The sequence below is a fragment of the Lissotriton helveticus genome, chromosome 10 (assembly GCF_964261635.1).
Source record: "Lissotriton helveticus chromosome 10, aLisHel1.1, whole genome shotgun sequence".
Taxonomy (NCBI): Eukaryota; Metazoa; Chordata; class Amphibia; order Caudata; family Salamandridae; genus Lissotriton; species Lissotriton helveticus.
This window is the reverse complement of record NC_136071.1, coordinates 436160241-436185252: the sequence shown is the minus strand read 5'-3', so window position 1 is coordinate 436185252 and position 25012 is coordinate 436160241. Positions and strand designations below refer to the sequence as shown.

Sequence of the window (25012 nt, the reverse complement as noted above, 5' to 3'; positions counted from 1 at the left end):
AAGCGGCTGATTACCCATGCTAAGGCCGAATGGGACTATGACAAATGGGAGAATCTGACCAGCACACTAGCCGTCAGGGACTCTCGGAAGTTCTGGCGCCTAGTGAACGCCGGGTCGGAGGACCTTTCCCTTGCCATTGAGCCCAATATTTCAGCCAAGGTCTGGCAAGACCATTTCCAGGCCTTGTACTCAGATGGTGACAGGGCCCCAACCGAGGTACTCACAACCACTGAAATACAACTGGAGGGGGATCTATTCACAGAGGCTGCGGTACGGGTGGCCATTCTAGGTCTGGCCTCTGGAAAGGCGCCAGGCCTGGACGGGCTCCCGGGCGACATTTTCAAACAGGAGCCGGACATTTGGTCCCCCTACCTGTTGACAATCTTTAACGCCGTCTTGAGGGGTATGGAGGTGCCCTGTACTTGGCTGGGAGCGGAGATTGTTCCCATTTTCAAGAAGGGATCGCCTCTGCTTCCAGCCAACTACAGGCCCATCAGCCTCATTGATGTGTCCCAAAAACTTTTTGGTAGGCTTATACTTGATCGCCTCCAAAACTGGATAGAGGAGTTCTCCATTCTCACCCCCTACCAGGCTGGTTTCTGAAGGAAGATCTCAACAGCAGACCAGATTTTCCGACTCAATCTTTTGTTTTGGAAAACTGCTATAATCGAAGGAGGCTGCCTTTACACGGTCTTTGTAGACCTGCGCGCCGCCTTCGATTTGGTCCCAAGATCCAGACTCTGGACAGTGCTGGCGGAGATGGGTATCCCTTCGGACATCCTGAACATCTTGATAAGACTGCACCAAGATAACTATGCCCGGGTCAGGTGTGGTAGAAACGGGACGCTCTCAGGAAGATTCCCCGTTGACAGGGGGGTGAGGCAGGGTTGCGTGCTTGCACCCACCCTGTTCTGCCTCTTTGTCAACGGGGTAGTTGACCACCTGACTAGGATAGCCGACATTGATGCTCCAAAGCTTAGCGGCAGCAGGGTGCCCGCCATCATGTTTGCGGACGACACCCTGCTGCTGTCTAAATCCCCGATGGGAATCCAAAGGGTCTTGGATGGGTTCGAAGCCTTTTGTGTTGACCGGGGATTGGAGATCAATGCGCTGAAAACTAAATACATGATTCTTAGTCCTCCTCTTTCAACACGCCCCAATCCCACCATAGGCACACTGAGACTAGAGAGGGTTAACACATTCGAATACCATGGGGTGACCATCAATCAAAACCTGACTTGGGACACACATCGGACTAAAGCTAACATTAAATTAGCTCAGTTAACGGGTGGTATCTCAAGGATGGTAAATAGATCAACCCACAAACCCCTCGGCCCAGTGCTCCAAATCTATAAAATGCAGGCCCGGGGGGCAGTCATACATGGGGGGGAGTTGTGGGGGCACATACCTACTCAAAATTTGACAATCACGGAGAACAAATTCAATAGGCAGATGGTGGCCTTACCGCCAAGCACCCCACTGCTTCCGCTCAGATTAGATCTGGGCTTAAGAACCATTGAGGAAGAACTGGGATTAAAACCTCTAACTTTCTGGCGTCAAATTTGGAGTACCCCAGAACTCATGAGCTACAGGATGGAGTTGCAAGAGATTTTATCTCTATCAAATTCAACGAACATTCCCTGGCTGAAATATATAAAAAAGATATGTGAGAGTCTGGGAAGGCCGGAACTGTGGCTGGACCCAGCCAACGCTTGTAAAAGGGTATCCCGTGAATCTTTATCAAAGGACTACTATGAATTTAAAACAACATCATCATTACAGAATTCACGTATGGGGTCTCTAACACATTCATTTATTAGATCTAAAGACTCCTATCAACGGGAACTTGTCCTTGACATAATTAGCCCTGCTCTGACAAGAAAACTATTTCTACAGTGGAGGTATGGCACACTCCCCCTTAAAGCATTTAGCAGTACCTGGTCCCATCCCTCCACCCCAGAGCTATGTCCAGCATGCTCGCATCAACAGGAAACTGATTTGCATGTCATCTTCTTCTGTAAGGCTTATCAGAAACCAAGAAAGTATTGGCTTATTCCCCTACTTAAAAATCTCGGGTTCAGGCACTACTTGCCTGCCTACAGAATACTAAAAACGGACGTATCACCTCCAATTGTGTTTGCGGTAGCTAAATTTTTAACTGCGATGTGGCATATTCGTACTCGTTGTATGCACTGATATAGACTTGGCACAGTTCTAAAATTGCATTTATGTATTCCTGATTTTTAATTGAATCACAGTGCACACAATTTTTGTCATTTTAAAAATCCATGTGTGATGTATGATAGGTAAACTTTTGTTATTGTCTGATTTGTCCACTAGGATGGAAACTGTAAAGCCTTTTTAATCATCGTCGACATATTTGTAATAATCATTTGTACTGTTTAATTACTTGGATGCCACCTTTTATGATCTATTTGATCGAAATAAAGGAAAATGAATGAATGATTGATAAAGGGTAGGCCTAGGGCCTGGGCACACCTTTTGATGCACATATTATTATGGCTGACATCTAGGTGGGAATTCTAGTCACTCCCATAGCCTGTGTTGTTGTGCCTCTACCTTTGGAGTCACTCTTGCTGTGATAGACTGCTTTAGAAGAATAGACAGCAGAGAAGTGGACACTTCAAAAGAAGCAGAACCCCGATAATAAAACTTCAAAGAATCAGACCCTAAATCTCATTTGGGGCCTAATTCATACAGGTAAACTTACAATTTGTAGTAAGTTTGGTACTGTTTTGCAGCAAGTGTAACTTTACTATTAATAATTTTACTAATAGTAAAATTATTCTTGTAGTTTGTGATTACCAAAACTGTAGTAAACTTAAACAAAAGTATAAGGGTTACCTTTGTGAATCAAGAAGGGGAGGTTGAGACTGCAAACAATGTCATCTGCCAAGCAGTCAGAAGGGTATTGTGAGAGGGGGAAGCTCTGCAAGACTTCTAAGTGTGACCAGGACTGGGGACCAAGGCCCGCTAATCTACCTGCTGGTTGAGAAGACATCATCCAGGGAATCCAAAACCACCTGTCTTGGAGCACCAGCGCCTGCCTGCTTGCTAAACTAGTGTACCTGGTGAGAAAGAGGACAGCGGTGGCAAAAGCGATGTCCAGTGGGGAGCCCGGTCGGGTAGACTCCCTTTGCGAGGTGTGGGCGGATGCCTTCTGCACTTATCAGGTTGCTGCCTGTGTGCACGACAAAGCAGTGACCCCCGAATGCCAGAGGAGGGCTATTGTGAATTGAGATATGTAATGCACTGTGCAAGTCGGGCAGAATCCTTGCATAGTGCAGAGTTGGCAATCCCATATGCCGAAATGGGCTGCAGTGAAAAGCCTGCAATGCAGTAATGGCCATAGTGTTTTGCGGTAGTGAGCCCCGACCGCATATATCAGGAGATGCCACCGCCAAGGACTTCAGTGTGCAGATTGGGTGGGAGTCCATGTATTGTGAAGCTACAGTAATCCTATGTGCCAGAGGAGGTGATTGGGAGCATCAAGAACTATGAGCTGACCTGCAACCCCTGCCAGAGAAGCTGAAACACTGTGGAAGCTCCTGCGCACCATCACCCAGTTGAGGAACCTGCGTCAGGATCATCGCAACTACACCCACCAGGAGACGAATCAGATGCTTACACCGCTTAAGACATCGCGAAGAAACTCCGGTTGCTTCGGGAGAGTGGCCACATATGAGGAACTCTGCACCTGTTGAGTGCAACCTGCTGGGGCCATTTGAAAAAAACTCACTTGAACTGAGTCTCTGCCGCTCCAGTCGCCCACGGTAGGGGCGCACTCAACAACTCCTGGAGCTTTATGTCTGGCGCTCAGGTAAGATTAATTTCTGGCCTTTCGGCCCAGCGGAACTTGCTGGCAGTTAGCACTAAGATGCTAGAATTGGACTCTTGAGACACTCACTACTTGTGGGGCATAGCTGGATATTACCAATAGTGAATGGAAAATAACCACTATCACTAGAGCGAGGACGAGTAGGACAGGGAATTGTCAATAAAACACTAGAACCCTGACCGCAGAGCGGGCTCTGTGACTGTTTGGGAATGTTGTATGTTTCCTTTGTGTTGGTTAGCTGTAGAAATAAAATACTTCTCTTTTGATATAAAAGTGAGTATTTGGCTGGACAATGATTTATTGCGGTTGCTCTATATACAGCGTGACAGTGGGCCGTTTGGAATTGTCAGCCTGTGTTGACTATCCTGAACCACTCCCCCACTCACTCACTAAATAGCAGTTATCTATAGGTGGCAGCAAATTGTTGCCTTTCTTCACCTACATAAACAATTTATTTGCAAGGCTTCACAATCAACAATCAGTTCATTAGGCTAGCCATATTTCTGTTCTCCTGAGCCATTGTAATTTATAGTAAAGAATTCAAATCTGCCAGCCCTGGTATAACATTAAATTTTTAAGTTAATCTTTTGCCTTTACAACCCACAACCCCATGCAACTACACAATGAAAATTAATACATTGTCTTTTTCATACATGAGTGAGCCTAAATTCAAGGAATCTTGTCTACACTATTAATTGGTTTTTCTTCTGCAGTATACAAGTATGCTTTCATAAAGTTATTTTCAACATCAGTCAAACAGAGCACACGCTGAAGCACGTGAGGGCATGTGGGGGCAGAGAAGAGACACAAGGGTGGGCACTTTTAAGTTTGCGTCTAAAATGCAGTCTCTGCTACATGCTGAGCTCAGCTTGAGTCAGTCACATGCCAGGCATAGATGTGAAGGTATGAAGAGTAATGGGAGAAATGGTCACACGTCTGCTTCACATCCAGTGGATGATAGCTTAAAAAAAATGGTGAGGCGCGAATGTGCACGACTCACCATTTATTCGGGAGCTCCACTAGTGCAGCACTGTCCACGAGCATGAAAACAAAGGACTTCCTTCCTGCTCGCGGACCACAATTCTGGAGATCCTTTCAAGCTGTGAAAGCAGCTCTAGGATTGGTGAGAGCAGGCTCATCCAGCGCTCATTTTGAGGCTGTGGGCCTGTGCCAGCAATCCCCAGGCTGTTACAGAGCCTTTGGATTGCCGGGTCATCAGTACTGAAGTCGGGCTGGCCTTCGTAAGACGGCCGGACAATCCATTTTATGCACTGTAGACCAGTGCTGTAATCCTGCATTTGCAGGATTCAGCCCCACCCTCACCCTGTACATAGCGTGACTCGGTGTGGTGGCAAATAAATAAAATGGCACGGATATGTCATTTTATTTATTTATGTTTGCCTAATGTGCTAGCAGCAGGAGGGACGAAGCTCCTCCGCTCCTGAGGAGGAGACCACTGTGTTGAAATCTGAGATGACAGTACTGATTAGGAAGAGCCAGTCATGTGCCCAGTCTGTATTGGCCACTCAAACATAACACTGATATGTGACTGTTTCCATAAATAGATGTCGTGACTTCACATCTATGCAGGTTGACTGATCCTTGAGTACTAGATGGTCCTCTTAGATTGGAATGCACAACTAAGAATGTTGCTTTCCTACCGATGTCATAACATTTTTTTATTAATTACCTGTACCTCCAGTTGTCCAACAGTGCTATCTTTATATATTCACATGCTTGTATCATTCCTCATAGTCAGGCTGGGAATTATAGGTACATTAAAACAGCAGTATACAGAGTAAAATATACAGCATATAGGATATAGTGTAAAATGGCCAATGGCCTCAAGCAACATAGTACTTTTAGTAGCACATCCACCTCATTTGACAGAACCCAAACTTCAGCCAATGAAGGGGAAGCTTAAGCTCTCCTACTCCCCCTAGAGGCCACCAGAGCTCAGATGCAAAGCACAAGTGTAAGAATGAATATGAGGAGCCTATTACCGGGGAGGAGGGAGGGCAGCATGTGACTGTATAAAAGATGAGAAACAAGAAGTACCGGGCTGTTCCTAAATAGAGTGAAGGTTGGATGTTGGTGACTACTTTATGTTGTGGATGGACGCGTGGGTATCCACTGTGTTGGATATAATGGCCTCACACACCCTTTGCAGGGGTCATGCTTCATCATCGGCAATGCTCCTCGTTGGGTCGGCGGTGCAATACGCAACGGGCAACACCTCAAAGAGGGGCTCTTTGGCGGAGATCGTTTTCCAACTGCCGTATGGGTGAAGTGTGGGTGAGGGGCCAGTAGTGTGTAGACGTGGTGAAGAAGTTAAAATTGGAGTAAAGGGTACCAGGATCAGGTTTATTCTAGCGGTCCCTTATTCCAAATTAAAATTGGAGAAATAGAATAGGCTCGTAGGGAATTAATGTCCCCTAGTGCGAGACTAGACTACACGATGTATCAATCGGTCGACATGTTTCTCGCTATTTGTCCTCTGACAAGCGATTCCTCAGGACCAAGAAAAATAAACAAAAAGTTTTGAGATTTGTTAACTGTCTACATGGTGCCCTTACCTAGCTAGAAGACTTTTTCTAATCAGTGTCAAGGGTCAAAAGTAATACCTGTGTTGTGCTGCAATTGCCTAGAGTGGGAGACAAAAAGGGCATTTCACAACAGGTCACGTATTCCACAGTAATTCACATGTGACACCAAACAACCAAAATAGTGTGAAGCATGCCTATATGGGTGTGCAATAGGCATATATTAAAAACACGTGGACTAAACCGTGATGAGCAACGTGAGTGGCATGCTCGAAGAGAGTAGTCCCTCTGATTAAAAAACAATGCCTGGCAGCAGTATTCTCATGACAAATAGCGATGGTTGAGCACTCACCTATCTTGGTTGGGTGAGTCACAACAACAGCACCCGGCAGGTTGAGGTGCGGGTATAACCTCTCAGTTTTCAGGCTAATGTAGATGGACAGAAATTAAATCTTACCAAGAACAGTTTGCAGAGCATATAACACTTTGTGCCAAGGTAAATTTCACTGACTGTCTGTGTTGGCCAAACGCAAGTGGGCTTCTCATTTGATATAAGAAACATGTGGTGCCCCTTCTGGTATTATAGCGGGGGTGTTAATTAGGTGACTGGTCATTAACAACCAGGATCTTGGTCATTCCACTGTACCTTATTAGCCATTCTTCTCTCTCATTCTCATTCTCACAGAAGTTTGTTATCAGTGATTCTGTTTTATGAGTCTTAGTATGTGTCAATCTATGATTGGAGAGGATTGTGTGCGGGGGGGGGGGCAGCCTATGGTTTAAAAAGGGATTGGTGAGTGGGCGCCCCCTCGGTTGTATAAAAGATACCAGTGTTGGAGAACTGGCGTTGCACATAAGTAACTCATTTCTTCTCCAACATTGGATCTTTTAAGCAGCACACATTATAAAATACAATACAGCGGGAAACATGCTACCTTCAATGAAACAGGTTTCCTAGAACTGCCTGTTCCACTGCTGTGTCAGCTTCTGAGTACACATCTTGGCAGTAATGCTTTCTGAATGTATACCTGCTCTTCCAGATTGCTTCATGGCAGATGTCCTTGAAAGGCACCTCAACATATAGTGCTGCAGATGAAGCCATGCCCTCGGTGGAATTCACCCTCACTCTTGCCTGGAGAGGACGCTTGGCTTTGGGATGATAGAAAGGAATACCGGCTGAGAGCTAACGAGCTATCCCCTGTCTGGGCAGGGCTTGACCTTTTCGTGGTTGACCAAATGATACAATTAGCTTGTCTGATGTGCGTATGTTCTTTGTATTGGCTGCATAGAATTTGAGACATCTGTGCAAGTCTAGCGAATGTAATGATCTCCCTGCTGTTGAAGATTGGATTAGGAAAGAAGGATTTAAGAATGACTGGCTCATTTAAATGGGTGTCAGTAGGCACCTTAGGAATGAATGTAGGATTGGTTCTGAGTATTACTTTGTCCTTAATGAACAGGAGCAACTGTTCGCTGATGGTAAATGCCTAATCACTCCCACTCTCATTGTGTATGTCAGAGCCAGGAGTAGGCTATCTTCCATGAGACAAATTTTAAGTCTGCTCTATATATAGGCTCAAAACGAGGTAACATCAGCTGGCTGAGGACTGTAGTAAGCTCCCATGGAACCGGAGGATGTTGAAGAGGTGGAAATGCTCTGAAGAGCCCTTTCATAAACTATTTAATGATCCTTGGGAAAACAGAGTAGACTTTGATGTATCAGTATTTCTAAATCTCAACATTGTAGCCAGATGGACCCTGACTGAAGAATATTTGAGAAAAAACAACAGTTGATGGACAGAATGCAGAACAATGTCAAACATTCACCCCAGTACAGAGATCTGGGCCTAAATCCATCGTTTTTTTGCACTCCACACCACCCCAGTTCAGACATGGCCATATGCAAATCAGCCTTGACCCTGTGCCTCATGGGAACAGTGCAGCCCGAACTGCCAAGCCATGTCTTTCCTGGACCAGAATCAAGCATCCTAAGACCGGTTTCTGGCTATCAGCCGTCTTCAGCCAGGATAGCTTGACTCCAGTGGTGTGGAGAGCATGGGACTCATGTCTGAGCATACCCATCCCACTCGGGTGACAAATGCAAAAACAACAGTTGATGGACAGAATGCAGAACAATGTCATACATTAACCCCAGTACAGAGATCTGGGCCTAAATCCATTGTTTTGTTTTTTTGCACTCCACACCACCCCAGTTCAGACATGGCCATATGCAAATCAGCCTTGACCCTATGCCTCATAGGAGCAGTCCAGCCCGAACTGCCAAGCCATGTCTTTCCTGGACTGGAATCAAGCATCCTAGGTCCGGTTTCTGGCTATCAGCCGTCTTCAGCCAGGATAGCTTGACTCCAGTGGTGTGGAGAGCATGGGACTCACGTCTGAGCATACCCATCCCACTCGGGTGACAAATGCCAAAGCAACAGTTGATGGACAGAATGCAGAACAATGGCATACATTCACCCCAGTACAGAGATCTGGGCCTAAATCCATCGTTTTTTTGCACTCCACCCCACCCCAGTTCAGACATGGCCATATGCAAATCAGCCTTGACCCTGTGCCTCATGGGAGCAGTCCAGCCCGAACTGCCAAGCCATGTCTTTCCTGGACCGGAATCAAGCATCCTAGGACCGGTTTCTGGCTATCAGCCGTCTTCAGCCAGGATAGCTTGACTCCAGTGGTGTGGAGAGCATGGACTCACGTCTGAGCATACCCATCCCACTCGGGGTGACAAATGCAAAAACAACAGTTGATGGACAGAATGCAAAACAATGTCATACATTCACCCCAGTACAGAGATCTGGGCCTAAATCCATCGTTTTTTTGCACTCCACACCACCCCAGTTCAGACATGGCCATATGCAAATCAGCCTTGACCCTGTGCCTCATGGGAACAGTCCAGCCCGAACTGCCAAGCCATGTCTTTCCTGGACCGGAATCAAGCATCCTAGCACAGGTTTCTGGCTATCAGCCGTCTTCAGCCAGGATAGCTCGACTCCAGTGGTGTGGAGAGCATGGGACTCACGTCTGAGCATACCCATCCCACCCGGGGTGACAAATGCAAAAACAACAGTTGATGGACAGAATGCAGAACAATGTCATACATTCACCCCAGTACAGAGATCTGGGCCTAAATCCATAGTTTTTTTGCACTCCACACCACCCCAGTTCAGACATGGCCATATGCTAATCAGCCTTGACCCTGTGCCTCATGGGAACAATCCAGCCCGAACTGCCAAGCCATGTCTTTCCTGGACCGGAATCAGGCATCCTAGGACCGGTTTCTGGCTATCAGCCGTCTTCAGCCAGGATAGCTTGACTCCAGTGGTGTCTGAGCATACCCATCCCACTCGAGGTGACAAATGCAAAAATAACAGTTGATAGACAGAATGCAGAAAGATGTCATACATTCACCCCCGTACAGAGATCTGGGCCCAAATCCATCGTTTTTTTGCACTCCTCACCACCCCAGTTCAGACATGGCCATATGCAAATCAACCTTGACCCTGTGCCTCATGGGAACAGTCCAGCCCGAACTGCCAAGCCATGTCTTTCCTGGGCCGGAATCAAGCATTCTAGGATGGCCACTCTTGGCCAAACATAATAAATATGGAAGGATCTGAGAAGGCTTTCTTTGAAGTGAATGATGACCATTATTCTTGCACCTGACACATAAATGCTTTCATTTAGCCTTGTAAGTCTTGTTGGTTGCTGGAGCTCGAGCCTGCACCGGAATCTGTTTACACTCCCGAGATAGATTGAAATGGGCAAATTCTAGGTGATCAAGTACCATACTGTCAAATTCAGTGACTTGGGATCATGATGGAGAATCGCTCCATGATGTCTTAACAATACTCTGGGATGCATCTTCAAAGGAATGGCTGGACGTGCTGCCAACTGCAGTACCTCGCTGTAAAAATACTATGCTGGGGGAATAAGGGGTCAGATTGCAATATGCTATCTTCGCCTTCTTCAACACCCGGGGGATCAGGGGAATAGGAGGGAAGGCATAGGCAAATAGCTTATCTTGGACCAATTGATCCCTGGATGTCAAAATTTACTTGCGAAGCACAGGCATTTCCTGTTGCTTGGAGTGGCAAACAGATCAATTGTGGGTCGACTCCACTGATTGAAAATGTAATCCACCGGTTTCTGGTTCAGTTCCTACTCGTGACAATCCGACATTTCCGGCTGAGTGCATCCAACTGATCGTACTGACAGCCTGACAGATGTTCCACAGCAATGTCTATCCTGTGAGAAATGTCTCAGTTCCACTGCAGCAGCCCTTCTTCAGAAAGGATCTTGGACAGTGTTCCTCCATGTTTGGTTATGTAGAACATGGATGTTGTGTGGTCTGTTCTGAATAGGACTGGTTGAGCTTCCAATCTGGGAAGGGAGGCTTGTAAACCTAATCTTATGGCGCAGAATTTCAACTTATTGATGTGCAGCCTCTTCTCTGCATCTGACAGTAAGCCTTTAGTTGAAAGATCTTGGAGGTGAGCTCCCCATCTCTCAATGGACGCATCCTTGGTAAGTAATAATCTCTCTGTTATTGGCAGAAAGAAAAGACTTGCATGTAGGTTTGCTGGAATCGTCCACCACATTAGAGCTTGTTCAAAGCGCCTTGTAACATGAACCATATCTTCCCATGAGCCTTCTACCCGTTTCCATTGCAAATCCAGCTTTTGCTGAACAGGTCTCATACAAAGCCTACAAAACAGAATGAGGCCTATACATGATGCCATCAGGCCTGCCACTTCGACTTGACATTTAAAGCCCTTTACCAAGCTTTAAACTTCCCTTTTATTGCACATAGCCCCTAAGGTAACCCATAAAACAGGGTGCTGTGTAAGTAAAACGTGGGACATGTACTTCTAAGTTTTGCATGGCCTGGTAGTGAAAAACACCTAAATTAGTTTTTTTACTACTGTGAGGGCTACTCCTCTCATCGGTTAACATTGGGAATTCCTTAATACACTTTTAAGCTGTAATTCCTGATTACAAAGCAGGAGCAGTTTCATGTTTTATGTTTGGAATGGTAATGATACATCATCTTTACCTGTAAAGTTGGATTTAACATTACAATTTTAGAAATTCTACTTTGAGAAAGTGGCCATTTCTCTGCTCTTACTGCTCTGTGTACTTGCAGCCTGTCTCCAATACACGTCTGGAGTGGGTGACAGCTACAGTTTGTGCATTCCCTCTAGACAGCCATAAACAGAGGAAAGTTAGGTGTGTCTGAGTACTCATCTGCATTCTGATAGCTCTTCCTGGGCAGGAAGGGGGGGGGGGGGGGGGGCTGAAACTTACACCTGAATAGGCCATGCCCGGTCCCCAAACAAAGGGCTGATTACGCCCTACTGATAGTCTGGAGCTTGGACTGGGAAGAAAGGACCTCTGTGCACTTCAACAATCCTTCTTTGAAGTCATCCCCACTTCAAAGGCACAACTGGGTCAAAGTACTGGGTCTCTGATCTCACGAAACCAGACACTACTGGACCTTTGAAGAACTGCCAGCTTTGCTTCTCGTAAACAAAGACTATAAGTACAAAGTACAGGTTTTAAACACATAAAATAAGGGCATCGTAATTTACAATGCCAATAAATAGCTCAAACTCTCGCAAATGCAAGACCTATTGTATTCCAAATGCTTGTTTTTAATGGTGTGGATATAAAAGTACAGGCCGGGCCAGTTAAAATATCAGCCAGGTGACAGCCCTACATGAGGTAGGAGCAATTTGGCCCACCTCATTACATCTTATTTATGTGACCTTTCAATCCTTCTCTTTCCCCAGATCTCTCCTTTTTCCTGCAGCTTAAAACAACTTGAGGCGGCCTCAGAGCTGCATTAACAGATGAACAGACAGCTAATATACCAGAACTTATTCTTATATAGAACCAATTTTAATTGTACCTACGCTTACTTAGGTTATTCAGATCTTGTCTACCACTAAACACTCAAAGATAGAATGTACCAGCCATTTATAATAAGGGGAATGCTGCCACTTAGTGGAGAGCACCAGAAATCCATTCTCTGTGGTGATTCTGTAATGTGGTGATGATGCTCACTCAAAAGGGCTTCCAGCAAGCACTCAGAGGGCGAGCCACAAGATTCAAGGATCACCCAAGGCCAGTGCTTGAATTGGAAAAATAGAAGTGCAGGTACTCTGTACCAGAGTACCTGCTTGTTTCTGAGGAGTGACGTACCCTCCAATTAAAAGTATTGCATTTCTCTTGAGAAGTGCTGGTACACTCCCTCTAAAAAAAAAAAGTGCTGGTACTCCGTACCGGACAGTTCCAGCCCATTTAAAGCACTGCTCAAAGCCACCCTCTACTCGCATCCGATAAAGCAGTTTAAGAAATAAGAAAAGTTTTAGAACCAAATCCCTTTCAAATTTACAAGAAGCCATCAAAATGTAACACCAAAAATAACGAAAGGTATGGTAATTTGGGGCAAAAATCTAAATGCATTATAAATACTAAGATAGGAGTAAGAACATAACTCACATGAGCATTTCATCAAGAAAAGCAGAGGGGAGGGAGGAACAAGACAAACTACTTCCTACTCTCCACCGCTTGAGACAGTCCTCTCACCCAGGCAGCCAGATCCAGCTTGCAGGAAGTTTAACTGACCTGGCTACAGAGCTAGGGTGAGTCAGAAGATTCCTGGCCTCAATACATTTACAGCCCGTGTACAGTGCAAGGGCACTCCACCAAGTTTGGAAAAACGGAAATCGAGTTACTCTATGCTTGATACATCTGCATAGTCACTGTGCAGTAACCCTAACACCCAAACGAAGTTTCAACAGCATTCAGCCCTGTGCAATAACAGCACATTTCTGTAAAGTGCTTTGATGCCAACAATTAGCAGAATATTACAGTAGAGATGACAAGTAATCAAATTATAAGCAGATTTAAGTAAAATAATGTTTGGAAATATACCCAAATAATGATGAAAATATGTGTAAAATCATAAAGACTTCTCTAAATGTTGAGATCTTCCTGGTGCCCCTGCCCTTCAGCAACACTTTGCATTACCATACCAATGCTGCTGTCGCATCACCAATGGCTGAAATGAACACAAGTGTAGTGAACTATGAACCTCACACCTACTCAGTGCGCTGCCCTTTGAGATTAGGCCCATCAGGTCTCGGGCTTTATTTGAAAGCGATGGAGCTGAAATGTGCAACCACAGCTCATCAACAAAGTGGCCAAAGCTACAAAGACAATTGAGTGCCCAATCTTGTTTTTCCCATTACTGGGTATACCTTTACAGGTACACAAATAGAACATTCTGTACAGCTCACCAGTTACAAAGTCTCCATCCAGTGCAGGAATATCAAGTATTTATGTGCTGGATTTGTAAAGCGCACAGCTGCCCGTAAGCGTCCTGGCGCTTGCTTAGGGAACCCATCCTGGTATTCCCCTGTGAGAAACCCCGGCAGGGTGTCCACAAGGTGAAAGCCAGGTATCCCGCCGCGAGGGGCCGTAGTGGAGATTAAGCAAGCTATTGCCCAGAGTCGCAGAGTGTGACCCCGTGAGTTGAGTAGGCACCAGAGCGAGAATTGTCGAGTCCGTGGAATTTTGAGCCCGAGACCCGCCGAGGCGGGGAATCGAACCCTGGTCCACGGTCGATCTCAGCTTCCGGGTCTGCCGCCTCTAACCACTGAGCCACACTTCTCCACATTTACAAGACACAAGGGCTGTTTTCCCTGCTGGGAAACACAGGTCATACCTACTGTACCTGCTGTGAGCATTTGTCCCCCAACATTATATTTGTGCACCGATAAGTCATGTCTATGTGTGTATCCACCCACAAAAGCAGACTATTTTTAAGCCCGACAATAGTGAATGGTGACAGAGTTTCCTTTTTTGGCAATACTGTGATGTCGGACCATGCAGAAGACGGATATACTACCGGGTCACTAACAGCCAAGCACACGTTGTGTGTGGGCTCTACATTTTAAGGGCATTTTGAACACCTTTATGTCACATCCAGATGGAGATCTGCTCTGTGATCAGATCTGTGATGAAATCACTCATTCTTCTCGCACTTTCAGGCCTCCTTCTTCTCACCAGCTACTCCTATGCGTTTTAAAAGTCAACTTACCAGATGATTTCCTCGCACCACTGTGATCTGCACTGGTACGTTGCCGCGGGGTTTCTTCTCTCCCTGTGTCGCCTCCATGGTGCAAGATCTCTGCAGAAATGAGCACGAAGTGGAATAAGAGACAACATATTCTCTATTCAGGCTTCACACTCAGTGCAATACTGCGGCCAAAACATTAAGGGAAGGTTTCCAAGCATATTTCACTTTCAATGCAACTAGCATAGCATGGGGAGACACTTTCAAAGGCAATGCATGAAATCACTTAGCAAACAATTTTAAATTACAAGTCAATTAGCCTTCTTTTAATCTTAATGGCTTACAGCCCTTTACACCGGAAATGACCCAAAGATCACTAATATTCTGGTTAAAATAATCCACCAAACAATATCTCCCTTACCCTAGTTTTCTAACATTTGAAAGCCCTGGCAGATTCCTAAGAGGCGGCTTCAGGAATCTGTAGTAACGGGGATCTCATTTTCAGGATCTGATGCAGGTGTGCTAGGAGGGTGATGCTACTGAAGTTTGAGGGGGATAGAGTTGTGAAATCAAGTGATCCCATTGAAATCCTTAGGGACATTCAGGACTTTGTTGATGTTTATGGAAAGGTGTTGGTCTATGTACAAACTAAACTGGTTAAGAGAGCAGTTATAATACGAATAAGGTTGACAACTTTGCAGTTTTCAAAATATCAATAGTGGTGGTCTGCCCGGGTGTGTACGCGTCTGCGGAAGAATGGAGGTGCAGCCAATCACTTCTGCTGGGACCTATGACGTTACATCACATTCCGTTGTACCGCATGCCTTTACCACAGATGCGTTACAGCACAAATCCCACTGCAATGCAAACCTTCACCACGCATGGTATTTCAACAAATATGCCTTTACTATGCATGCCTTTACAACGAATTTCATTTTAAAAGAATGTATGTTAAAGGCATATGCGTGGCAAAGATTTCCCTGACACCTGCCTTAGACCCTTATCCTGGTCCAACCCTTTAAAACAAATACTCTTACCTTGTTCTAGCCCCTAAAAGCATGCCTCTATGAAACCCCCCCGGTCCCCAGCCCTTTCCCTGCCCTAAACCCTAAAACCCTACCCCTGCGTGACCCCCTGATCCCCAGCCCTACTCGTACCCTAAACTTTAAAACACTGCCCCTGCACTCCCTTCTCAGCCCCCAGCCCTTCCCCTACTCTAGACTCTAAAATACTACCCCAGGGCACCCATCTCAGCCAGACCCCAACCTTTCCCCTACTCTAGACTCTAAAACACTACCCCTATGCTTACCCCCTGTCCCCCAGCCCTTCTTTAACCCAAACCCCCCAGTAGTTTCCCACCGCCCTAGGCCACATCCCATTTATCTCTCTCCTCATGCTGGCAGCTCATCTAAGGGGGGGTACATGTCATTGTCAGGAAGCGGAAGTCTCTGTTTCCTCTAACAACGTGGATTGCCTACCAACGCGGCTGTTTCCATGAATATGCCCTTACTACTACACAAATGCTTTTAGGCCCAGGGGTTTAGTAGCTGCTAAGGGAGGGCAAAGTAAGCCATACAGTTCATAGATAAGACGTGAGTCGGAGGATTTGGATAGCAAACACTTCTCAAAAAGAGTGAGAAGGCGTTGGACTTGGGGTCGGACTACTGAGTGCATCACCCAGTGTCTGATCTGATGGTATCAGTATCGTTCAGTTTTGGGGAGCTTTTGATGTGAACGGGAATACTTGAAGGTCAGCGGGCCAGTCTCGTCAAAGAAATGACCAATAGTCAGACGTCCTTCTTGGGTCCACTGGGTAAAAGCCCTCACCTCAAGGTAAAATCTGGGTTACCCACTATAGGCGTTAGCGGTGAGGGAAATGTAGTTAGAGCTCTTTTCTTGGCCTCTCTGTCCCATACTGTGAGAGGGGTTTGTGTAATGGGTGATAGGTAGAGGCTTTTAGGGTGTGCCAATTTGGGAAGGAAAGGAACCCTCCATAATGATTGCCCTGCAACTGCTCTGTCCATAAAAAGCCAGTGTTTTCAGATTCAGCGCAGGACCACTCCACAAATGTCTTCAGTTGAGCCACCCAGAAATATTCCCTTAAGTTTGGTGTCTCAATACCTCCTTCCCCCGGGGATCTGTAGCATAGCTCTCGATGTAAGCAGGGTCTATTACCTGTCCATATAAACCGGTCTACCTCTCATTGCATGGAATGCAGAGAGCCTGCGGGGGGTCTAACAGTAGAATTTGGATGAGGTATATTATTTTGTCATTCTACAGCGGCTACCTGACCCTGCCATGATAGAGCGTGTGGTCCCTCACATAGGACCAATAGACTCTATTGAACGCTTTTCCCACGTCGATGGAGAGGAGCATGCGTTGGGTGTCGAAGCTCTGTGCTTTGTCTATGACATGGAGCAGCCGCTTGGTATTGTTGGCACATTGTCTGTTGGGTACGAAACCTGCCTAATCGGGATTGACCAAGCCAGGAAGAAGCCAGGACAGTTGGGACGCCAGGATCCCGGTGAACAATTTAAGATCTATATTTAGAAGAGAGAATGGTCGATAAGAGGCGTATTGGCATTTGTCCTTACCTGGTTTAGGTATGACAACCACAGAAGCCTCCAGCATGGTGGCAGGGAGCACTGAAGCGATTCCGACCGCGTTATAGACTCTGTTGAGAATGGGGGCCAGGATATTGCAGAATGTTTTGTAGAAAAGTGAGGTGAACCCATCAGTGCCCAGTGACTTAAGCAGTTTCTGCCTAGAGACGGCAGAAATGACTTCTTCTATTCAGATCGAGCCTCTAGTGACTCAGCCTGGTCCGGCATTAATCTGGCGGGGGCAGCCTCCCAGATATAGCCAGGTGGGGCATCTGGAGGGAAGTCTTGTGTAGTATTGGTGAAATGTTTCTGTAATCTGCTGGACTTTGGTGTGACCCACCCCCGTCTCGGTAGTCACTGATGAGACTCCGTATGCCTGTCTCTGTGCTCTCAATCTGTTGGCCAGCAGTCTCCTACTTCTGTTGCCTCCAGTGTACAAAGTGTGTTGTAATCTGAGCATCGCAAATTCTGCTCTGTCTAGATCTAGGCGATACCAAAGAGGATGATGGACGGATCGTTCGAGCAAATCAAACACTCACCCCCAGTCAACTGATCTGGGTTTAATCCATCATCCTTCTTTAGCTCACTCCACCACCTCAGTTCAGACATGGCCATATGCAAATCAGTCTGACCCTGTGCCTCATGGGAACAGTCCAGCCCGAACTGCCAAGCCATGTCTTCCCTGGCCGGAAACAAGCATCCTGGGACCGGTTTCTGGCTAATCAGCTGTCATCAGCCAGGCTAGCTTGAATCCAGTGGCAAAGTGAGCAAGGGACCCACGTTTGGGCCTACCCTGCCAACTTAGGGCGAACAAAGCGATATCAAAGGGGATGATGGACGGAGCGTTTGAGCAAATCAAACACTCACCCCCAGTCAACTGATCTGGGTTAGATCCATCATCATTCTTTAGCTCACTCCACCACCCCAGTTCAGACATGGCCATATGCAAATCAGTCTGACCATGTGCCTCATGGGAACAGTCCAGCCCGAACTGCCAAGCCAGGTCTTCCCTGTACCGGAAACAAGCATCCTAGGACCAGAATGGGGTTCATAACCCTCATCAGCCAGGCTATCTTGAATCCAGTGGCAAAGTGAGCAAGGGACCCACATCAGGGCATACCCTGCCAACTTAGGGCAAACAAAGCGATACCAAAGGGGATGATGGGCGGAGCGTTTGAGCAAATAAAACACTCACCCCCAGTCAACTGATCGAACGCTCCGTCCATCATCCCCTTTGGTATCGCTTTGTTTGTCCTAAGTTGGCAGGGTATGCCTAGACGTGGGTCCCTTGCTCACTTTGCCACTGGATTCAAGATAGCCTGGCTGATGACGGTTATGAACCCGAAACCGGTCCCAGGATGCTTGTTTCCGGTCCAGGGAAGACATGCTTGGCAGTTCGGGCTGGACTGTTCCCATGAGGCACAGGGTCAGACTGATTTGCATATGGCCGTATCTGAACTGGGGTGGTGGAGTGAGCTAAAGAATGATGATGGATCAAACCCATATCAGTTGACTGGAGGTGAGTGTTTGATTTGCTCAAACGCTCCGTCCATCATCCCCTTTGGTATCGCTTTGTTCGCCCGAAGTTGGCAGGGTATGCCCAGACGTGATTCCCTTGCTCACTTTGCCACTGGATTCAAGATAGCCTGGCTGATGAGGGTTATGAACTCGAAACCGGTCCCAGGATGCTTGTTTCCGGTCCAGGGAAGACATGGCTTGGCAGTTCAGGCTGGATTGTTCCCATGAGGCATAGGGTCAGACTGATTTGCATATGGCCGTATCTGAACTGGGGTGGTGGAGTGAGCTAAAGAATGATGATGGATCAAACCCAGATCAGTTGACTGGGGGTGAGTGTTTGATTTGCTCAAACGCTCCGTCCATCATCTCCTTTGGTATCACTTTGTTTGCCCTAAGTTGGCAGGGTATGCCCAGACGTGGGCCCCTTGCTCACTTTGCCACTGGATTCAAGATAGCCTGGCTGATGAGGGTTATGAACCCGAAACCAGTCCCAGGATGCTTGTTTCCAGTCCAGGGAAGACATGGCTTGGCAGTTAGGGCTGGACTGTTCCCATGAGGCACAGGGTCAGACTGATTTGTATATGGCCATGGCTCCATCCATCATCCCCTTTGGTATAGCTGTCTAGATCTAAAGCAGATAGTTGGGCTCTAGCAGCCTCAAGCTGCCACCCAATCCGGAAGGGCTGGTCTGTTGGAGTATACATTCCAGCTCCTGCACCTGTGTTGTAAGGAGTTCTTCCTTGTCCCGACGTATCTTATTTTCGGTCGAAGCTATCGCGATGAATTCTCCTCTAATCACTATCTTCAAAGTGCCCCAAAGAATGGCAATATGGGTCTCTGGTTATTGTTTGTGTCTAAAAAATCTTGCAGCGCTTGGGAGATCTACTGGATCACTACAGGACAGTGTAGTAGCGTATCTCAAAGGTGCCAGAATTTAGGTGGTGTGCGAGAGGAGGGAAGAGAAAGATCTAATGTCACTGCCGAGTGATCCCATAGTGTGCGGAATATTATGTCAGCTTGCTGGATGTGGGGTGCCATGATCTGGTTGCTGAGGAAGTCATCAATCCTCATATAAGTTTTATGGAAGTTGGAATAAAAGGTGTACTCTCTGGCCGAGGGATGTAGGGTTCTCCATATGTCCACCAGGCCCACTCGCACTAGCATTTCTGCTCAATCACTAGTGTGTGCCCCGGAATGGCCCTGTCATTGGGCCAATCTATCAGCAGAATTTTCAAAAGCAATTTTCAGGTCACTCCCTACCAGTAACTTCCGGTCATTTGATCGGGTGAATTTGAACAGCGCTTTTATCAGAAAGTTTTCTTGTCCTTTGTCTGGGGCGTAGACCAAGCCCACTGTGAAAGTGTTGGAGCTTAATGTAAAGGAGTGGGTCAGTAACCCACCCCTGATCTCTGCCTATTTAGAGCCTATTTTCCTGGGGAAGGTGGAGGAGACTAGAATGGCGGACCCTGTGGACTTAGAAGACTACAATGAGAAGAGCTGATGAGGAAATGCCCTGGAACGAAGCCAGTGAGTGTCTCCAGGCAGAAGATGGGTCTCTTGAAGGAGACAAATTTGGGCACTGGAGTGCTGAGGTAGGAAAGGATGGCACGTCTTTTGACTGGAGTGTTGAGGCCTTTCACATTTAGAGTGATAATCTTAAGATTCTATGACATCAGGTGGGGTTCGTAAGGCAGTCTACGGAAATGCGGTGTTCGGGGGAATGTAACATCTGGTGACCAAAGGTCTAGTGGTGGACTGTATGGAGGAAGTGGCTGAGTGACGAGATGGGCAAGAAATTTACCCCAGGGGAACTCAGAAGTGGGGTGCAACAAACCCCAATGAATACAACAAACTAATAACATAGTAGAGAAAAACAGTGTTAACGTCCTGGGTGGTGAGACCCATGAGAGGGGGTTGAAAGAGGTCAACAACACCTCCTTCCATCTTCCACCCTGCCCCAGCCCACCACCCCTATTGACTAATAAGAAAGAGGGACCAGGGAGAGTTAAAGTTGCATGTAGCGACTTGACTCTGGATATTCCAGTCCGGTGGCATGGTCACCAAGGGCAGCCAGCACCGCCTGATGTTCAATTGCTATTGTCTCTGGATCGGGGCAAAGTTGGGCCGCTGCATGCCCACCGTCTTCCGCTTGCAGGCTCCTGGGTCTCTGCCCGGCACGGCAGGTGAAGGGAGCCCCCAGGGGAGTTGGCGGTAATGTTCAGCAGTTGGCGGGCCTCCTTCAGTAAGCGCATCTGATGCATCTTTCCGTCTAGGAGGAAGATTAGAAAAAAGGGGTGTCCCCAAGAGTGCAGGACTCCAATAGAGCAGAGGTGTGCCATGATCGGCTGGAACGCTCTCCTTTTTTGAAGAGTGGAGGTGGCAAGGTCCTGGAACAGAATAGGTTGCTGTCCCCAGAACTGCACCAGATTGTTATCCCTGGCTTTTTTAAGGAGGCCCTCTTTTAGCTGAAAGTCATGAACAGAGGTAAGGATATCTGCAGGGGGTGCGGAGGCAGGCTTTTTGAGGCCGACGCAATGGGTATGAATCAGCTTGATCTCCAAGTCTGGGAGGCTTCCAGAATTGCTCTAAACAGATCTCTGAAAGAAGGAAGTGATGCCATGACTCTTCGCTCCCCTTGGAATCCCCCTGATGCAAATATTGTTGTGTCTAGAGCGTTTCTCAAGGTCCTCGGCATGCGTTTGGAGGTCTAGGTGTTGGTCCTTGATATGGGTCACCTCTTGCTGGAGCTGTTCGATTTCTTCATCTCTATTTGTGTCGTGTGCCACTAGAGTGTCCACCATGTCTCCCAGTGTGTCCACATGCCATCTCACCTCCCTAAGTTCCTAAGCCAGTTCTTTTTCCATAGATTGTAAGTCATCCCGCAGCAAAGCAAATAGCATTTCTATGAAAGAGCGGGTGAGCGGGCCTCAGTATTGCCAGCTTCTGCAGAAGCTTGTGGCTCCAGGGAAGTTGCTGGGGTCTTAGGACCAGAGCCAGTAGACTTGAGGAATAAGTCTCTGACCAAGTGGTCTTTCTTCTTCTTACTTGCCGCCATGTGGGAGGGTTAGCAAATGAGTGGTGTTGGGAGTATGTGGAGTTTCAGCTGTTAGGGAGGTCTGGTTATGAATGGGCAGAAAAGGATCTTGCCCCTTATAGGGCTATCCCGTCTCCACTGCTTTGGTTCGCTCTCAAGCTCGTTGCTGAAAGGGGTTGCCCACAATTTCAGAGAGAGGCAGCTCTCTGTGTTGACTGTGTGTTAGAAATGGGGGTCTCGAGTTGGCAAGGGCTTGCACCTTTGTCCAAGTAGGGACCCTTCTTCCTAGTCAGGATAAGGGAGTTACACTTCTAAAATAACCCCTGCTCACCCCATTGGTAACTTGGCACGAGCAGTCAGGCTTTTCTTAGAGGCAGTGTGTAAAGCATTTGCATAAAACCAACAGTAATCCAATGTAAGCACTACAAAAGGACACAACACCAGTTTAGAAAAATAGCCAATATTTTTATATACTTAAAACAAGACCAAATACGATAAAAATCCACAATACAGTACTTTAAAAATAGTTCATTCGCAAGATGCCTTTAAATTGCAAAAATAAGTTGAAAACACAGTTTGTACGAGTCGGTAGCTCAATCCGAGCCTACCTCAATGCTGAAAACAACAGTCTCTCGCAGTTCCAGCTGACTGCGTCGGTACGGGCCAGAAACAGTGTGAACAGACTTGTTAACAGTACCTTTCTTAGTGCGGCTCACATGTGGGTGCGAGCCGGTCTTGGCATCCATCGCAGTTGCGATGCAAAGTGGAAGCGGTGCAAGGTGTGGTGACCTCTCGATGCGGTGCGAGCAGTGGCTCTGCGACGATCATCCAGATGGCGTCGGTGAGACCAAGGCTTGCGGTGCAGGGCGAGACGGTGCTCGATGCGGTGCTGGCAGGATGTGGTGCAGGTGCGGTTACGGTGCAAAGTGAAAGCGGTGCAGGGCACGGTGTCCTCTCGATGCGGTGTAGGCAGCGGCTCGGTGATGATCGTGCAGACAGCGTCGGTGAGGCCAAGGCTTGCGGTGCAGGGCGAGACGGTGCTCGATGCAGTGCTGGCAGGTTGCGATGCAAGTGACAGAGCTGGTTGGCGGGAATTGGCGCTGGCGGAGCCGGACGGCTGTGCGTGACGAGGCGGTCACGGGTGTCGAGCCAGCAGCGATTGTGTCGTGAGACCAGGCTAGCGAAGTGAAGCGAGGCGGTGCAGGCTGCCGTGTTCTCTCGATGCGGTGCAGGCAGCGGTTCGGTGATGATCGTGCACACGGCGTCGGTGAGACCAAGGTTTGCAGTGCTGGGTAAGACGGTGAGGCCTGCGGTGCCTTCAGGACACAAGGCCAGCGACGGAGTCAGTGACAGAGTCGGTCGCGGTTCATTCTTCTCTTGTGGCAACTGAAACAACGGTTCCAGGAGTGGTACCCAGAAGTTGGTGAAGTCTTTGCAGTTCCTGAGACTTCTTAACACGAGGCCAGCTCGGTTTCAGGCCGTTGGAGATACTCAGCACAAGTAGAGAAAGTTTACTCCAGTCCTTTCACTGCCCAAGGCAAAAGCAGCAGCTGCAGGCCAACCCAAAAAAGCAACAACACAGCAAAGGGGCAGTACTCCTCCTGGCAGCTCTTCCAGCTCTTCTTCTTGGCAGGTTCCTTGATTCCAGTGAGTGAGTTCTAAAGTCTTGGGGTCTGGGCCCTAATATTTATACCAGCAATTCCTTTGTCCACTGAAGGCAGAGGGGCCTGGACCTAGTTCAAACCAGTTTTGGGTGCATCCTGCCAGTGTGCACCTTCGTCTTCAGTCAGTGTGGGCCAGGGTCCTCAGACGCACCACAGGAGGTGGAACCAGCATTGTGGAAGGCAGGCACAGTCCCATTCAGAGCCAGGTGCTACTCCTCCCACCCATCCATGTGCAGATAGGTCTATTCAGCCCTGCGCTGCCTCACCCTGTCTCCTGGAGTCTCCCCCAGCCCCTGTCACTCACAAACCAGACAGCTAATACACAAGCTAGCAGAGGCAGGCTAGATGGTTAGGTCAGAAAATACCTACTTTCTAAAAGTGGTATTTTCAAACACAGAATGTTAAAATCAACTTCACTAAAAGATGTATTTTATCATTCTGAGTTCAGGCATACTAAACTCGAATTTCTACCATGTTCCCTAGGTCAGTTAGGATTATAGGATGTTATAATCAAACTGCCCACTCTGGCCTATGGGGAACAGGTAGCCTTGCAATAGTGAAAAATGAATTAGGATGTAATTCACGATCAGGACATGCCACACACACCAATGCATGTCCTTTCACATACAATGCACCCTGTCCATGGGGGTACCTTGGGCCTACCTTAGGGGTGACTCACATGTACAAAAGGGAAGGTTTAGTGACTTGCAAGTGTGTGCACTTGCAAAGTCGACATGGCAGCCCCAGGCTGCGCACAGGCTCTGCAATGGCAGGCCAGAGTTACCCTTTACGGGCTATTTACGTGGGTGGCACAATCCAGCGCTGCTGCCCACCAACAGCATTTGATTTAGAGGCCCTGGCACTCGCAGTGCAATTTACAAGGGACTGACACATAAATAAAATCGGCCAATCATGGAACCACCAATTCATAACACATTTTATACAGGAGCACTTGCACTTTACCACTGGACAGCAGTGAGGAAAGTGTGCATATCATTACACCAGCAAAAACCGGAAGGTCAGAAAGCAAATAGTCAGGGGAAATACGCCAAAAGATGCCAAGTCTAACACAGTGTGCCTCTTTTCTGAGCAGGAGAAGTCAGCCCTGGAGGGGGGCTCCGTTTCCTGTAGTTAACAAGCTGGTATCTCCAGTCTCAGGACCCCCTTCAGACTAACAAGCTTTACCAAACACTCATGGAGCGGGTCCTATTACTCCCAGAAGTACAGGCTCAATGGGATCCAGGTCTCTGGGGAGATAGTTATCGTACTAGAAAGGGAGGGAGGGGCCTCTCTTTTAGTCCAGGTCTCCTGGTAGTCACCAATACAATGTGCACCCAGATTCCGGTCAGGAGCTGTAAGGAAGGGGACACTCTTGGTAAGCTTCTAGAGTTCAAAATGCAGGAAGCGGGTGTAGCAAGATATTTAGCAATGCGGCCCAAAAGGCGTAGAGGGATAAACGTGGGAGCCAAGGCCCCAGGACCCTCACTCCCCCGGCGCTCCCTTGGCCCGCTCCTTACTGCTCCTGGAGAGCACGTGTCACCCCCTGCAGCTCCAGCAGCCCAAATATAAGTCTATGGTGGAGTGGCCCACTGCATGTTCTACTCTGGTCCTCGGTGTCTCTGGGCTCGCCTCGGGTCCTGCCTCCAGCTACTAGTGTGGGGAGCAATTCCTGAACTCAGGACCCTCCTGC

The 25012-nt window shown here is 47.6% G+C and overlaps 1 protein-coding gene across 4 annotated transcripts in view; it reads right to left on the bottom strand.

Annotated features, from left to right (window-relative positions):
- CFAP70 (cilia and flagella associated protein 70) overlaps positions 1–25012 on the bottom strand; it is a 1288671-nt gene that overhangs the window by 1230289 nt on the left and 33370 nt on the right. For all 4 annotated transcript variants that reach the window (XM_078662924.1, XM_078662925.1, XM_078662923.1 and 1 more), the window contains exon 2: positions 14528–14617. In XM_078662924.1, the coding sequence (XP_078519050.1) occupies positions 14528–14605 (78 nt within the window). In that variant the 5' untranslated portion in view covers positions 14606–14617. The remainder of the gene's footprint in view (positions 1–14527; positions 14618–25012) is intronic.